Here is a 12,720-nt window from a genome sequence, read left to right on the forward strand (position 1 = left end):
ATATTATTGTTTTGTTTCCTTTTGCTTGTCTTGACTTTTTTTTTTCTTCCCCTATATTTTTTTAAGTGTACTGGATAACTATTTGGAAAAATAATACGAATGATGCATTTGGTAAAGCGTTGTTCGGGCCAAATTAATTATTTCTGTATTTTTTTATACCGTGATTACTGGTCGGTTTGATATTTAATTTAATACAAAAGTGTTTTTTTGAAAAGGCATGAGACGCTTCCAAAATTCCACAGTTCACAGTTGTTCTCCAACAAAAACCAATATCAAAGCATGTGTAATGTGTAAAACATCTTCTAGCCTTGAAATATAACAAACCCCACTCCACCTTTCGTTTTCTTGATTGTGTTTTTGAATATCAACAATAGGCTACTATACCTAATAAAGATTGCCATCATGAGTCTTCGGGTTAATTTTAGTTTATTTAATATTTACGCCTCTGTCTTCATGTTTATGTCCTCTGTACTTGTTTAGTCATTTACTTTATTGTTTAATATTATGGCTAAAACAATAAAGCATTGTCCATCATGGAAAAAATAATTAATTAAATAGGAAGACCCTTTCATTTTAATTGATTTCCCCTCACCTTTTCGTTACTCTGATATGATTATATGTTTAAATGGTGTAAGGGCAAAGTCACTTTCTCCATACATGTTAGGGGTTAATTACGAGACAAATGGAGATAATTTTTCAAACCTGAAAGGCCCTCACTAATGCTTCCAAGCAAGACATTCTAAGAGTTAGAGTATATTTAAAGGAAGGAGAAACCTCATCGTGTCATGATTTCGAATCAAGAGTGCATAGTTAGACGCCTTTAAAACGCAGTTAATTATGCTTGTAAAAATAATAATAAAAGAAAATTAAATACCATCAATCGGAAATCATAAATTATCAGAACTAAAAAAATAATGCGTTTAAAAGCAATTTCCCATCAGACTAGCTAGCTCTGATTGTTTTGATTTTCTGAAGAAAAAAAAAACATAGAGAAAAATTCATAAATAGACACAATTTAAAAGTGAAGACTTGTGGTCCGACGGTAAGATAGGAAAGGAGGGAAAAGGGAGAAATGGAGAGAAGATAAGAAATTTTAGTGATTTGACACCGTGAAAATAGAAGAAAAAATGTGGGTTTCAAATTGATTTATTTTCTTGTACAACAGTCGAGATTTTTTACAATAATTAATGTGTTTTTCATGTAAAATAATTGATTATTTTTTCTGAATAATCGATTATCAATTATTTTTCGTATTGAAAATAATCGGTTATCAAGTTTGATAATGGTTAGTTTAGATTTTGAGGGAATATATTAATCAATTATGAACTTGGTTAATCAATTAAAATTGTTTTTTTTTTCCTATTTCTCCCTTCTTTATTTTTCAATGTTTCTCTCAAAACAAACATCTCAATCTCTATACTATTTTTTTAATCTATTTCCATACACTTTATTTCTCTCTTTTGTATGTTTATCTATTCTATTTCTCACCCTTTTTTTTGTTCATTTCTGCCAAAAACACCAGTAAGCTCCCTTGTTGCAAAGGAACAAATATCAGAGTATAAAATAGATTTTAAGAGAGCCAATGGATTAGATATATGAAGTATCGAAGATGAAGCAGGTCGGGTACGCAATAGTTTTAGCTTTTGTAAAAGGCAGACCCATGCCAAGTCCTCATTTTGCTTGTATGTAGAGTACGGTCACATGGCCATGAGCTTTTAAGTTTTATCGATAAGGACCTCCACATGTATAACTTTATTTTCAAGTAATACCCTAGATAGAGGAATTCCTCTACGTACTTTCCCAGCTCTCTATTTGCTTTTTGCTTTGAATTGGTTCCCACCATAGTCAGTCTCATTTCTCTGCCTCTCTTGCAATCAAAGATTTTTCTCACACCGTCCATATATGACCTTAAAATGTCTTGTGGAATATTTCTGCGGAAATAGAGCCGCTGGTCCTACCTTGATAATTATTATGACGTTCATAAGTTTCATGCTTTCTTTTAATCTGCATACGTTCTTCCTCAGTCACATTATCATGTTTCCCAAACTCTGCCACGAATAAATACTACTCAAGTGATGCAGTGCTTCTTAATTTAATTTATCTGAAATTTTTTTTTTGGTATTGTTCAATATTTTGTTCTACATACATTTACCCTGATAACAAATTATAATAGTTACTTTTAAGTGTGAGATAACATGTTTGTCATTAATTTTTTTTCGATGAGCAAAATGTATTGAAGTATGTCTCTACTTAAACACAAGAAGTACCTCATGAGTAAAGACTCGAAAACATATTTGCCACTAATTAAATCGTAATATAATATTTTTTGGCTGAATAAATCGTAATATAACTTAATAGTTATATATATAGAGGATAAAACCTAGATACGTTTTTTTAAAGTTTTTTTACTATTTTATGATTAGAATTAGAGTTTTACTCGGTTATTGAAAAAAAAAAAAAAAGAATAGAAGTTTTACTCAAGTTCACATCATCTTAAAGGTTGGGTTAACATAGAAGTAGAAAGAGAGAAAAAATTGGGTGAAAGTGAAATATAAGAGGTTAAGAATTGAGATCAATGAGATGTATGAATATCATTCTCCTTATACGTTTTGAAGCTAAAGGTTTGTTTGTATTAAAATGCCAACATTTTACATGCATTCACCTGCTGTAATATTTTACTTTTTGTGGCTAATGTGCCTTGGGTCTTGGTATGAGCACGAACTCCGTTTTTAAGGTTCAGCAAATAAGCACTAAAGGCCCACACTTGGGAATTCCTTGGGCTTATTATAATAATGTGTTGGACTCTCGGCAGAATTCACGGTTTTTTTTTCAAGAGGCTTCAGTCTTCACCGTTTATTCAGACAAAGGCCCAACATGTTGAAAGGAAAAAAAAAAATATGACAGGGCATTATTTTTCTTTTTCTTCCAACTTAAGAATCCTAGTTATAAACTTAAATTCTTTAATTTGAATTGATGCGAAGCTATGTTGAAAATCATAAATTGTATCCTAATTTAGTCAAGAAACAAAAACTTGAGTTACCTACAACTTTAAGGGCGCTCAAATTTAATAGCCGCAACCGCATTTGACCCGCAATTACAATGTGATTTCTAAAGACATGAAATACATAGTCTTAATATTGTTTTATTTCACTTTTTTCTGTCAAAATTAATTTAAATTTAGAATTCAATCTTTTAATCTTAACTTTTTTCCCTGTTTTGTTCCAACAGAGAGACCACAGATTCTTACACACTTGCTGCAACTCCAAAATTTGAATCAATTCTACGAGTACCAAGTATCATATATTCCAGTTTTGAAAATCGTTCCAAGAATAACTTGGACATAGATGAAAAGACTCAACATCGTGGAAGGAAGGTTCAATGCAAAAACATTTATCTGGTGAATTGCCCATTGGTCATGATGCAGTTTCGTTCAAACAGTTTTCAATGGTATGTTATTTACTTATTTCGTTGCAAGCTGTTGTTGTATCCTTGAACACTTTATATGATATGAATTCATTCTTCATAAACATTGCAAATTCGATGTATATTGGTGTTGAAAAGAACTTATAATCAAAAGCTTATTGAAAGGATTTTTAAGAAGATTATGATTTTTTTAATCTTTGTTATGTAAGTAGTATTCTATCTAAAAATGTCTAACCACATTTTCTCAATTTCTATTACTACCCGGTTAATTTATGAGATGATCGATATCGACTACTAATATGATGGATGGAGTTCACATTCTGTCTACACCTTATACATTGAAAGAAGCTGGGTGGATAAGCATGGTGTTGATGGTTCTTTTTACAGTCATTTGTTGCTATACATTCACCCTCATGAGATACTGCTTTGAAAGCAGAGAAGTAATCACTAGCTACCCAGACATAGGAGAAGTTGCATTAGGAAAATATGGTCGTATTATTGTTTCAGTGAGTTTATCTATATTTCTATTTAAATTAATTGAAAATTGTTGTGCAATGCTTTTTAGAAAAGTGTTTATTAGGATTTACTTCAAACTACTGGCTTAAATTTCTCCCTTCTAGATCTAGCATTGGATTTTCTTTGGACCTCATCAAAGTCAATTTATTTTACTCTTGCTAGATGATTGTTTTGATCTCTGTACCATGATTTTTTCTGATTTTAGTCCTTCTTTCTTTGATCTCTTCATTTTAACTTATGGCCCTATCAGACTACTTCTAAAGATGATTCACATTTTATCTTTATTTGTTTTATAATCCAAACTCATGTCATAGTAGTGAGAAAGAATGTTGAGATATAATGTTTCTCACTAATGCAAAATTTAGTGGTTATACTAATCCATTTATACTTATGGAATTATTGTAGATCATACTGTACACTGAATTATATGTAAGTTCTGTAATCATTTCTTATATTTCCTTTAATAACACCTGAATTTTGTTAGTCTGCACTATAATTATTAGAAATCTTTTTATGAGTGTAGTCATGTGTGGAATTCATCACCTTGGAAGGAGATAACCTCACTGGCCTATTTCCTGGCACCTCGTTAGATTTGGGTAGTTTCCAGATAGACTCTGAGCACTTCTTTGGACTTTTGGCTGCACTTATTACTATCCCCACTGTTTGGCCGAAGGATCTTCGTATAATGTTTATTCTGTCAGGTCCTTCAAAGTGTAAAAGAGATTCCTTTTGTTTTCAGTTTTACAACATAGCATGTCCTTAATGAAATTTTTGTTATGATATATAGGAGTTTTTGCAATACTATGATTGTTGTTATGGGTGTGTTCTGTACTATTTCTACTTAGCCTAAATTCTATCTCCAATATAAAAAATGGGAACCCTTATGAACCTAAATGACTCATATCAATTTTATTATAATTTCAGGGTTTGTGATGACTTTAACTGGCTCTCTCTTCATTATTGTGGTAAGCAAGCAAACACACTAGACTTACAATTACTCTCACATACACAGAGGAACACATATATTTCCTTCTCACCATCTTTGATGTCTAAATTACAAATGGTTCATTTTCCATGAATGAAATTAGGAAGTCATGATTTTATGCAGTGATTTTTTTATGAAAAGACCTAATTCATGGTTGTAATCAAGGTTATGCACTTGTCTTAGACCAAAAGTCAAAATACTTCGGTTTATATGAAACATTGAACTTACTGCATTTTTAAGATTGTTTTCTCAACACAAGGCACTAGTATGGAAGAATATGTTAAGCATTGAGTTTACTGTATTTTTAAGATATCAAAATACCTATGTATTTTGCTTTATATAATTGCCACCTATCTTTATTATATTTTGTTGACATCAACTTTACATGAATTTATGTTATTGTTTCAATCTCTTGTAAGAAATTCCAATTATATTGCAATCTAATTTGGAAAATGCAAATTTTCTCGGTAAGTGATAATACCAAGTTTATGTTTTATGAAAGATGTGGGGAAAAAAAGCAACTTCTATCCAAGTATGCTTATCTTTTTTCATATATAATGCAATACTATATTAAAAATGAGTAACGGGGGCTAACATTTACTGTAGAATAATAATGCAATATTATCCCAACTTGTTTACGTATTCCTTCTATATATATCTTTCTTTACTTTAGTTCTCTTGTTTATGATACCATCAGGAGGTTGCTCGGAGTAATCTGTGGAATTCTAGGAACATATTCATCAGTGCTGGATATCGTGAACACAGTTGAGACCTTATCTAGTATTCTGCATTTGATGGTTACGATTGTTATTAGAAAAGAAAGAAAACAAACTATTTCACGCATCAAGGAAATTTAAGTATACTTTGTAACCAAATGACTATAATTTAATAAGGAAGTAAATAGAGTTATTTCTATAGTTTTCGCAAAATAATTGCCGTACATAAATACTGAAGGTTGTAATTTTAGAGAGAGAAAATTCCAAATTAATTTAATTAACAATTATCAAAGTAGACACGCAATCAATAAATGCACTGTAAAAGAGAGTAGGGAATTGGAATAGTGTACCAGAAATTTTGTAATATACACTGTTTCCATATTGCAAAGTTGAAACACTAGAACACTTCCTAAAGTCTCACTTAGCTTGTTTATTTTTATTTTTTTGTTTATGAAAGATTACTTTTTATTATGATTAGTCAAGTTAAATCATGCTTAAGCCTATACTTAAGATTAATTAAGAGGTAGGAAATAGATTTAAGAAAAGTCAATATTAAAAAAGATTTCTTTTCAAAAAAAGTAATTAATTTTATTTATGAAAAAAATTATTATCTATTAAATCATCCAAATTAAATCAAATTCACATCCTTAATTAATAATTAGCCATCTAAATAGATATTCATCTATTTACATATTTCACACCTAGGGTGATTGATTATTTTGGACAATAATCAATTATCTTACAAAATAATCAATTATTTTAGACAATAATCAATTATCATTCTCTCAAATTGTTGTTTGAGATAAATTACTTACTTTTAATTCTTTAAACACGTAATCACTTCAAATTCAATTTCTTAGAAACAAAATTCTCATTCCAATTTTAGTCCTAATTCAACATTTTTAATTCTAATTCAACTAATTAATTTAAATTTCAACACTTGAATCTTAATCCAACAATTTTAGTCCCCATTAAATTTTAATCATAATTCAATAATTTTGATCCTAACAAGCCACACACAAATAAGATATAAGTTCCTTATAAGATTGACCTAAATATTTCCAATTTAATAAATTTACTGTTGCAGTTAAAAATTAACTTTCTAACTTCAGGCCAACTTCAAACCATAAGAGGACAATATAAAATTATAAATGATGACACGTGTTCTAAAAATAATGTGGGTGCTAAAAACATTCTAAAAACTTTTGAGTAACATTTTAAAAACTTAATGCGATGAAGATAATAATTCATATTATGAGTAACCATAACTGAATCGCTAGCAATTATTATTTATTATTATACAAAGCAAATAATAAAATGACGAGCATAAAAAATAAAATTAGGTAGAAAAATTGAAATTAACATAAAAAGTACTGGATTATACGTTCTGCAAAACAAAAGAGCAACTATAAAAGAGAGCAACTATAAAAGGATAATAATCCATACATAATAATAAACATTACATTTCAACCTGCCATAAGTTTTGTTCAAAATAAAAAATAACAGTTTTGAAAATTATTTAACATCTAATTTCAAATTATCCAAACCAATATCTAGGATCTAACTCAGATGATTAAATAAAATGTGTATATAAGTAAACTCCCTAATACTATGTTAAATTCTTACGAATAAAAAAATTGTACACATCAATACAGAATTTTGTTTTTGTTGAGCCCCTAAATTTTATAAACTGATTTTAATCCCCCTTTTAAGGGAATAAAAATAATGATGAAAAAAATAGTTAAAAAACTAAAAATAAGGTCAGAAAAAAAAATTAAATGATGTCAATCAGTAAAAAAATTGGGAATTAAAAACAGGAATATTAGTTTAGGGTCTAAAAATATAATAACCCCAATACTTTTTTTAAAACAAAATGAAAGGTATTTCTTTAACTTCATTATAAAAAATCCTGTTTTAAGCTGAAACACAAAATTCCCAAACAAAGACATTGGTATTCTTTTATCTTTAGATTAAATTAAACAAATAAGGGAGGTGAGTGTTTAAAAACTACAAGGGTTTGAAAAGACGTGTGGAAAGGTGAGTGCAATTTCCCCTAAATCTTTATAATGTGAACAAAGATGACAATATGAAACACGATAGAAGAACACATAGCATCATCAATAGGTTTTACAGCTAAGGTATTTCAAATAACCTGTAATAATTCTAAACTGCAAAAAGCATTATAATTTGTGCCTACGGGAATTACTACCCTTAATCTTCAGTAAATCCTCCTTTCCTTAGCTCGCTTACGGGAATTACTACCCTTAATCTTCCACTTTTCATTCCCAGCTGGTCGATTTTGTTCTTCAATTTCTCGAACCTTCCGCTTCCTAGAAAAATTAGTTAATGAACAATAAGTAACCTAGAGAGCATCGGAACATGCATAAACAACTCTCTAATTTAGAGAGGTCTTTTCATATTTAACCAGACAGTAATATCGTTTAAGGCCGTCTTACCTATAGGCTGCAAGGTTTTGATCAGAAAGCAGCTCATCTGCAAGCGTTGCTTTCCTCTCCTTCTTTGTTAATCTGCCTGAGAAAAAGTCCAACGGAGAATCTACAACTGTCCCAACCTGATCATATTCAAAATTTCAAATGATAAAAAAGCTGTCAAATAGAAATTCATATTTTGATGGAAGAAGTAATAACACTAAAACATATGCTTGTGTGATTTATAGCATATTAGAATGTAACCAAAAACTTGCCTGGAAATATTTGGGAAGTGTCTTCGATTTGGAATCACCTTTCTTGTAGTGCCGCTTTGGATCAAGGGCAGCCCTCAACTGTAACCATCAACATACATGCTTGTTAATGTCTAAGGATAAGAACTGGTGCACAAAACAAAACTAGACAGCTCAACACAAATTTAGAGATACATTCAAATCTCTGCATGACTTTGTTTTTCTGATGCTTTTAATAAGACTCAACATTTGTCATTGCATCCTCAAATGTACATAGCCATTGCGTGAGTTTAACTTAATATTTTATACAATAATATGCATCTTATTTCACCACATCAAGGAAGTTTCCAGAAGAGTTCTAAGGTAACACTTCAACATTTACAGATCAGGGCTGATAATTTTAATTGGTTTTAAATGGGGTAAAAGCACAAAGGAAGCAGCAAATACTACTAATCATTGAAACATACAGTAATTAGCGAGAAGCAAGAATTTAAATTTACATCCTACATAATCCAAGTTCCAGACAAAGAGAAGGTTTCTTATAAAGTAAAAGTAGAACATAAAAAGGACCTAATATTTTCATTCCACAACAATAATAAAAATTAAAATCCTAAATGTTCCTCTATTACCGTATCACTTGGAGAAAGCAGAATCACCCACTTTGATGTTTTCACTTTCATTAATTCTTTTCATTTTGAATATAATGTATGTGTACGTTATGTTATTAGCTTAATCCAAGCTACTTTCACAAAACATCATATTTGACCATATTCAGAAAACATTGTAGAAAGGAAGGTAGATATGTTAAAATTCAAAAGCACCTTTAATAACTTCAAATCTTTCTGCAACTCAGGGGTGATGGTTTGGGCTGGCATATTGAACCTGACAGATTAATATAATAAGATAATTCCATTTTATATTCCAACTTAGAAAAAGAGAAACCATAAGAAAAGATAACTGCATAAAATGGACATGAATATGTTGCTGTTTGATTAAAAAACAGGTTACCATCACTACATCCAGCTAAGCTATGCAAAAATGAATAGATAAAAAACCAAAGAAAAAAAAATCAGCCTTGCTAGCATTCAGAAATGCAAAAGCTTTGCATACCAATTTTTCCCAGCAGTATCTTTAGCTTGCTTTCTCAGTAACTTGTTTAATTTTTTGGGATCATTTGGAGGGACAAAAAGGCCATCAACCAGCTCTGAACTGGATTTCCTAACAGTGCTTGATGCCTCAGTTTGAGGTTTGGTGTGAGACCCATCAGTGGCTTTTAATGATGATGGAATAGGCAACTGTGGTTGCCATGATAACCCAACAACTGGTTTGCGTTCTGGCATTCCTGAATCAAAGTCAATTGTATAATGAGATCCCAAAAATTATATCCAATAATCATGCACAAGAATGACAATCTCAACCAGATATGCAGTAGGAAGCACTTCTCATATTTGTGTTTAGTATAACAAAAAACAACATTGGAATTATATAGAAGTTAATGGTGGACTATTTGTAATTTGCGGTAGTGTCCAAAAAATAGATATGGATATATGGATAAAAAAAGAGGGGCCAAAAAGATTCTGGATATATGGATAAAAAACAAAAGTATATATGAATAAAAAAAACTATAGTAACAATTCTATATACAATTTTTAAAATATTCTATCCGTTATATTTAAGAATCAAGAAGAAACAATTTCTTAATACTTAATAATAGTAATCTGTCAATCAGTTAAGGCTATGGCAAATTACAATTAGTTATCATTAACAATCATAATATAAATCTGCCAATCTACCGATCAAAATAGCAATCTGACAATCTGCAATCATAATTCATGCTATATAGATTATAATATTTTATAGTAACTATTGGAAAAAATTGGGGGCTTAAAGGCTGTGGCAGAATTCTCACACAAGCATAAGTCCCATGTTATCAGGTTCATGTATAAGAAAACAAACAGAACATATAATTTAAGATTAACTGCAAATTCGACTGCTTTAGCATTTCTGGAAAACAAACAGTACGTAGAATTCTCACACCAGCACATAGAATTCTCCTCTAACACGGATAAGAAAACAAACAGAACATAGAATTCTCACACCAGCACAAGTCCCATATGAAATAGCAGAGCCAGAAAACATAATTTCCCAAACTAATATGAAATAGTATATTCAAAGCTTCAAACTGCTTGAGCTTGAGGAGGGTGAATAGAAAATAAAACCTGAGGTCCGTGAAGATGAGGATCAATGGCGGCGAGGTCCGTGAGGATGAGAGGGTGAGGTCCAACGAGAACTGTCTCTAACGGCGCCGGTGAGGTGCTGAGAGTCTGAGACTGAATGAGGAATGAGGGGGTCTCGCGAGGGTGAGGGCGAGGAGCTCTAGTGGCGGCGCAGCGGTGCGGAGGTCTCGCCGTCTTTCACTCTCGCGTCGCGGCGGCGCAGCAAGGCAGCGGTGAGGAGGTGGAGGTCTCGCCGTCTCACGTCGCGAGTGATGACTGCGGTGGTCTCGTGTTTTTCAGTTTTTGTTGCGTGCTGCCGCTGGTGTCTGTTTTTTAGGTTTAGGGACTTGGGGTTTTTTATTCCTATTCGGACCAGCCCGGTCCGGATCCATTTGACCCGTCATACTATACAAATCGGACAAAAAAGACTTATTTTTCTGTATTTAGTCTAACCCTGCCTGGGCATGGGTCATACCCATTTTGCCAGCCCGACCAAAATATTAACAATAATTGAAGTCTTAATGTATCAAATGAAACAATGTCTATAAATATCTATAGTAGAAGAAAAATTCAAAACAGATAAATAAAAATTTTCTTATAAATTAAAATCAACTTACAGATTTTAACTTTTATAGAGTTTTTTTTCCATCTAACTTTTCAATAAATTAAGGTGCATTAGTTAATTTAAACCTACAAGATAACTCTATTCATCTACTTTTTTATTTTATTTTTCTCGTATTGCTTATAGAAAATTTTATTCAAACAAAACCTTAATCATGAAATAAACTAAGCATATGTTTACATTAAATGAAATTAATTTTAATAAAATTATTTTTGAATACTGAATTATATTAAAAAATATGTAAGTTAATTCAATAATAATTTTACATTTAAACATGCGTCAAGATCATGGTAAGAATTGATTGTAACATGAATTCAAAATTTTAACATTTTTTTTTGTTTCGTATTTTCTTTCATTTATTTTTATTTTTTGTTTAATTAATCTACATTACACCTATTATAAAATGTGGAAATATTCATTTTTACTCTTTAAATTGTAAAAATATTAATATTTCATATTAGTGACAACTTATCTATGATATATGTATTTTTGTCATTATTAATAAAATTATAATGTTGAGTTGTTTTTTGGTTCGACAAGGAAAATAGATTACTGAGAAGCGCAAAATATGCCAAAAACAAGAATAACAATAAGTAATCAAGTATTGTTAGGAACTAAGGGATAGCGCATAAACCCGTGAGACCCTTCTCACCACCTACTAATAAAATCCCTCTGTTGTGATGATTTATAATTTAATTAGTTACTATTATGAATGATATTAGTAACAAAATAAAAACAAATCAGAAATAGTATATACGAATTCGTTTTTTATATTTGTCACAATTTTTTTATATATTACGAAAAGCTAACAGTGCCTTAATTTCTTTTCGATCCCGTATATATTGACTTAACTATGATCTCAGAAGAAGTGCTCAGTGGCTGTAATATTGATCAGATGCTCCATTTATTTTATTTTGCTCCTCTCTGGCTATAATGTCATATATCACATAACACTCATTTCTTTCCTTCTTTATTTTTCCGAAATAGAGAGAGACTTGTAATGATTAATTAAGATGTAGTAGATAGGATAAGTACATAAGAAATAAGATTATTATCACTTGTGGGCATGGCATCTATACTCTATAAACCGCCCTCTACCAACATGTTGTAGATAACTCCACAAATGCAACTGCTTGTTTTAACTCCGATCACATCAACAGAACTAGGTTAAATATATATAAATTAAAAAATCCCAAGCATTTACAAAAAAAAAAAAAAAATCAATCAATCAATAAGATGATTTTTTAGTTTAAATTTATAAACTATGACAGGTCAAGAAAGGAAACCTGGAAATCTACGCATTTATGTTTTTCAGCTTTTAATTTTTAGTGTGTTTACATGAAAAGAAAGAAAATAAAAACAGATAAAATACAAGAATGATATATTTATATTTGTTTGATCAAAGTGAAAATGAGAAAACACTTTTTAAAAATATTTTTCTCTGTCCTATTTTATTTTCAATCTAAATTTTAAACTTTTTTCTCTCTCCATTTAGTTCGATCAAATAAATAAAGGGTTGGGCCATAAAAAAGTAAAAGATTCCTTGTGATGCAAGTCTTTAT

The 12,720-nt window shown here is 30.5% G+C and overlaps 2 protein-coding genes across 5 annotated transcripts; one reads left to right on the forward strand and one right to left on the reverse strand.

Moving 5' to 3' along the window:
- The first annotated feature begins 1,445 nt into the window (after positions 1-1,445).
- Positions 1,446-5,742, forward strand: LOC114373797 (amino acid transporter AVT1A-like). Of its 4 annotated transcripts, XM_028331344.1 has the most exons (6): positions 1,446-2,072; positions 3,229-3,447; positions 4,345-4,368; positions 4,463-4,535; positions 4,864-4,904; positions 5,622-5,742. In XM_028331344.1, exons 2-6 carry the CDS (start codon positions 3,379-3,381, stop codon positions 5,691-5,693), a joined length of 279 nt encoding a protein of 92 aa, XP_028187145.1. In that variant the 5' UTR covers positions 1,446-2,072; positions 3,229-3,378; the 3' UTR covers positions 5,694-5,742. The 4 variants fall into 4 exon arrangements, with proteins under 4 accessions (XP_028187145.1, XP_028187144.1, XP_028187142.1 ...); XM_028331343.1 differs by lacking the exons at positions 4,345-4,368; positions 4,463-4,535 and having other exon boundaries at positions 1,446-1,623; XM_028331341.1 differs by lacking the exons at positions 4,864-4,904; positions 5,622-5,742 and having other exon boundaries at positions 1,446-1,623; positions 4,463-4,841.
- A 1,924-nt stretch (positions 5,743-7,666) lies between these two features.
- On the reverse strand, positions 7,667-10,956 carry LOC114373740 (rRNA-processing protein fcf2-like). Its single transcript, XM_028331262.1, has 6 exons — positions 10,540-10,956; positions 9,431-9,662; positions 9,142-9,202; positions 8,345-8,422; positions 8,097-8,212; positions 7,667-7,970 (listed from the first exon to the last, which is right to left on the reverse strand). The coding sequence occupies exons 2-6, from the start codon at positions 9,658-9,660 to the stop codon at positions 7,859-7,861; spliced, it is 597 nt and encodes a 198-aa protein (XP_028187063.1). The 5' UTR covers positions 9,661-9,662; positions 10,540-10,956; the 3' UTR covers positions 7,667-7,858.
- Positions 10,957-12,720: the final 1,764 nt, after the last annotated feature.

Source organism: Glycine soja, chromosome 11 (assembly GCF_004193775.1).
Source record: "Glycine soja cultivar W05 chromosome 11, ASM419377v2, whole genome shotgun sequence".
NCBI classification, from domain to species: domain Eukaryota; kingdom Viridiplantae; phylum Streptophyta; class Magnoliopsida; order Fabales; family Fabaceae; genus Glycine; species Glycine soja.

What these genes read in the sequence shown, in the direction of transcription:
- LOC114373797 (XM_028331341.1), top strand. Translation starts at nt 3,379, where the DNA reads ATGCAAAAACATTTATCTGGTGAATTGCCCATTGGTCATGATGCAGTT. An exon ending in CGTTCAAACAGTTTTCAATG is followed by an intron (nt 3,448 to 4,344) that starts GTATGTTATTTA and finishes GAATTATTGTAG; the next exon opens with ATCATACTGTACACTGAATT. An exon ending in TACTGTACACTGAATTATAT is followed by an intron (nt 4,369 to 4,462) that starts GTAAGTTCTGTA and finishes TTATGAGTGTAG; the next exon opens with TCATGTGTGGAATTCATCAC.
- LOC114373740 (XM_028331262.1), bottom strand. Translation starts at nt 9,660, where the DNA reads ATGCCAGAACGCAAACCAGTTGTTGGGTTATCATGGCAACCACAGTTG. An exon ending in GATACTGCTGGGAAAAATTG is followed by an intron (nt 9,203 to 9,430) that starts GTATGCAAAGCT and finishes TTAATCTGTCAG; the next exon opens with GTTCAATATGCCAGCCCAAA. An exon ending in CAAAACCTTGCAGCCTATAG is followed by an intron (nt 7,971 to 8,096) that starts GTAAGACGGCCT and finishes TAATTTTTCTAG; the next exon opens with GAAGCGGAAGGTTCGAGAAA.